Here is a 4,173-nt window from a genome sequence, read left to right as displayed (position 1 = left end):
AGGGAGGGGAAAGCCCGGGGGACTTCTTAATAACTAGCAAGGGGAGCTATTAAAGTGTTTTACTGCCTTGTTAAGACAGTCTAATCTCTGTGTATATCTTAAAAAAAAAAATTGGCTTGCTGGTGTTTTTATTGTAACAGAGGTGGGTGTTTTCTGGCACCGGCTGAGATCCTGCCTGCTTTATCTGCCTGTTTTCTTACCTGATACTGGCACTGAACAGCCCAAGAACAGCCCAAGGGCAGCAGCAGGCAGGGCCAGGCAGACGGCTCCTCCCTGGGCAGCGGCGAGGAGAGAGGCTGCAGATCTGTACTGCGGGCTGTTTCCCACCCATGGGTGCTCTGCACCCCATTGCTGCACCCACCTTACAGCAAGACAGAGGTCCCTAGAGTGTTTCCCCAGGGCAGGTTTGGGACACGTTGGGTCTGCATGTGCCTGGGCAAAGCCCGGAGGTGGGTGACCCTGCGTCCAGGTAGCCCAGAGACAGGGCAGGGGATGGCAGGAAAACTGTGAGAAGGTCTCATCCACCTCTCCAGCTCCAAGGGCTGGGATCTGGGGGATACACAGATTTTGGGGCTATGGGCAACTTAGACGCCTGTAAACTAGGCTGAAAAGTCTATGCCCAGGGGAGCCCCAGCAAAGGCTCATCCGCGGCAAAACAGAGCCGTCCAACCACCGGGGTCTACGTTTGGAAGAGGAATGGGCTGGGCATTTTGTTTCTAAGGTTTTCTTCACTTTATTTTATTTTTTACCTCAGCCCAGCAGAAAATGGGGAAATCCTGCCGAGTCCTGCTGGCTCCAGCAGCCACCTCTCCATCTGCAAAAGCTCATGGTTTCAAAGCCAGGAGCCGGAACGGATGCTGAGGCCGGGATGGCAGGGCTGGATAAGCGGCTTGCATTTGCTTTGGAAAAGCTGATGTTTGCATGAGCACTGGCTCCAGTGGTTTTAAAGGGACCCACCCAGGAGCAAAATCCCAACAGCCTGAAATCAGAGCTGTGGCTGCTCCCGCACCGGGCTGGGCTGGAGAAGTCTCTGCCCTACACCCAGACCCCCCCTCCCTGCACATCCTGGGTGGAGCAGGGAGAACAAGGGAAGCAAACGGAGACCCCACCACAGCTAACAGGGCTGGCAAACACCTAGAAAGATCTTCCCTGGAAATTTGGGCAGGAAGGGCAAAGCTGCCATCTGTAGCTGGAGACATAGATCAGCCGAGCTCAATATGCCCATCTCCCAGAGATGCAGTCTCACTAGCATCCTCGCCCCCAGCAGATGTGCTCAGGTACCTGGCTGCTTCAGGAAGCGTGACTTTTAGGTGTCACCACCCTGATGTGACAAGGGACAGATCCCCGGACATGTGGTCTGTGCCTGTTTCAGGACTGGGGGCTAAACCTGCAGAGCTGCCGGCAGCTCCAAGGCGTTTCAGACTGGAGCCTCTCCCCTTCCCCTAGAAATCCCCATAAGCTCGGCAAAGCACTGACAGCATGGTCTGGGAGAAACGCTACCATTTATTAAGCCAGCTATTTTTTGTCAAGAACGATTTTAACAGCACTGGAGGACTTACCCCGTCTCCCCCAGGGACCCTCAGCTGATTCATTGCATGCAGGGCTAGAAGGAAAGCGGGGGACAGCTGGCCTTGGGGGACATGGTGGCCCGGCAGCAGCGGCGGAGCTACACAGGGAGCCACAAGCTGCTCACAGGCGACGGCAAGCCAAGCATGGCTGCTCTGGGGCAGGCAGATGGGATGCTCGCGTAGGGCAGCCTGGTCCCAGTTTGCTGGGATTCCCCCAAGTCCTTGGCAGATGCCGTCTCCAGGAATTTTGGATGTTGTCCTGCTCTCCATGTCCATCCAAGGAAGCCCTGAGGATCTGCAGGGGAGGGGAGGGTGCTCGGGGGTCTCGGCACAGAAGGTAGTTTCCACTGAAGGTGCTGCTTCGGAGACACAAAGCTGAACCTGTCGTGCACCCGACCACCTTCCTAACCACGGCCAGCTCACATCTCGCATCTAGAAAGAGTCACAGCTAGGTCTTCCCTCTCTCTTGGCTTCCCATTGACATCAGTATATGTTGTCCCCACTCCCAGCACCCCAGCAAGGAAAGAGCCAGGCTGTGACTCATGCAGGCAGGGAAACAACAGCACCATGGCGAAAGCAAAGCCATCACAGCACTCAGCCAGGGACAGACGTACCCGTGGGTTGTGAAGCCAGGACCCTCCAAGGCTTGTCCACGCACATGGAAGAGCCCCTCTCCTTGAAGCAGGGGGCTGTGGGATGCCCAGGTCCTTCCCTGCATCGTCTGGTGAAGGGAGCAGGTCCTGCCCAAGCTCGCACACAGCTCCAGCTGCAAGCCATGCTCTACAAGCCAGCAAGGGGCGAGGGGTGTGCTGGGAGGCATGGTGGGTGGACAGTAAAAGGCACAGGCAGAAGCCAAGGCTAAAAGGACAGAGAAGATGTCTCCAGGGCAGGGTCGCTGCAAATGCACCCCGGCAGAGAAGCCTCATGTTTCTGGTTGCTGGTAGGTGGCAGAGACCTGGCACCATTCATCACACAGATGGAGAATCCCAGCCATCACCCCCATCACGCTGTGTCAGGGGAAAGCACGAGCCTTTCTGCATCTGAGCCCCACAGGCTCTGCCAGGCTGCCCATATGCTGCCACGTCCCGGGGTTTCTGCAGGACCTGGTCCCAAGGTGGGAGACAGTCCAGAAACAAACTGGGAGAACTGGAACTCCGTCTCCCACCCAGTGTTTTGCCCTTCTCGTGTAACCACATCGGGAAGGGAAGTCTGCACCATCATCCTTCCTCCACAGGGCACGGACGAAAGCTCCCCAGCCCAACAGGAGCAGCTACAGTGACCATCCTGATCATGCTCCAGATCATCTTCACAAAGGCGTTTAAACCAGGCAGGGCTTCACCCGCTGGGAAGGGGGTTTTAGCATCCACCACATGCTGCAGACAAACCCCAGGTGCCCCAGGTCAACTCTACCCTGGGTGGACACTGGCCTTGAAGATGATGATGGAAATGAGGACATCCAACAAGGATGCCCTGCTGACGGTCCTGCCCCGCACCTCGCACCGAGCATGCTGGTGCCACCGAGCTGCGGATGCATGGGAGCATCTCCTGTTCTCCCTGGGAAGCCGGTCTGGGGGAAGGATCCCCAGTTTTTGCAGATGGGAAGCTGAGGATTAGAGGGCAGAGGTGGAGCCAGGGAGAGGTGCCAGGGAGAGGTCCCAGGAGTCCCACTGTCCCAGGTTTCCCCATCAACCTTCCCCCGCCACCAACATCAAGGACAACAGAGGAGTGACCAGACACCTGAAAGCACCGACCCAGAGCAAAGGATTAAATTTATGGGGACCCACCTCATCCTGCCTCTCCCAGAAATTCACTGTGGGGTGGGCACCCCATCCCTTAGGGCTGCATCACCAAACACTGACGGGGGGGTCAGAGGAACAGTGCAACACCACCAAGCCAGCCTGTCCCCTCCTCTCCAGCCACCCCAACTCTCCCAAGCAGAGACAAGTGAAGCAGAGCGGGCAGTTGGGAGAGCTGGACTGGGAAGGCAAAGCCACAGGCTACAAGAACGTCACATCATCCTGAGACTGGAGCCAGCGCCAGTGGGCATCGTACTCCAGGTGCAGTTTGCTGTTGAGTTTGCAGTTCTCAAAGTCAGCCTCGGCTTTCCGAGCCTTCCCACCCAGGTTCCCCTTCCCCAGCCTCTCCCCAGCCTCCAATGGCAATTTGGTGTCTCTGCCTGGTTCCAGAGAGGAGGGCTGCTGGCCCAAATACCCGTTGGCCACCTGAGGCTCCTTAGCAAACCGGTGATCCTGGGGCAGCCCGGGCGGGGAGAGGTCCACATGGGGCCACTCGTGCTCCGCTTTGCCCTTCTCTTGCTTTGCAAGACCCCTCTCAGAGTTGATCCTGACCCAATCCTGCTCCGCCCTCACCAGGGCTCTGCCTGGTGCAGATGCAGCAGCGGTTTCGGTGGCGTTTTGGGAATACTCATCCATGTCATCGGCCAACGTGTCCAGGTAGCTACCAACAGAGATGCTGTCCAGCCTGTCGTTGGGGTCCTGCAGGCTGTCCCAGCTGCCCCGCCGTGAGGCCGCCTGGCTCTCCACCAGGCTGTACTGGCTGCTGGCCAGGCTGCTGCAGCGGCTGGTCAGCGTGCTCCTCTCCTCCA

The 4,173-nt window shown here is 57.7% G+C and overlaps 1 protein-coding gene across 1 annotated transcript in view; it reads right to left on the bottom strand.

Moving 5' to 3' along the window:
* Window positions 1-1,492: 1,492 nt before the first annotated feature.
* The window catches only part of LURAP1 (leucine rich adaptor protein 1), a 7,866-nt gene continuing 5,185 nt past the window's right edge, over window positions 1,493-4,173 (bottom strand). The window contains exon 6 of the mRNA XM_009287466.2: window positions 1,493-4,160. Coding sequence (XP_009285741.1) covers window positions 3,566-4,160 — 595 coding nt within the window. The 3' untranslated portion in view covers window positions 1,493-3,565. The remainder of the gene's footprint in view (window positions 4,161-4,173) is intronic.

Source organism: Aptenodytes forsteri, unplaced genomic scaffold, assembly GCF_000699145.1.
Source record: "Aptenodytes forsteri isolate BGI_AS27 unplaced genomic scaffold, ASM69914v1 Scaffold119, whole genome shotgun sequence".
NCBI classification, from domain to species: domain Eukaryota; kingdom Metazoa; phylum Chordata; class Aves; order Sphenisciformes; family Spheniscidae; genus Aptenodytes; species Aptenodytes forsteri.
Note: the sequence above shows the minus strand (reverse complement) of the source record. Positions and strands in the feature narration are given on the sequence as shown.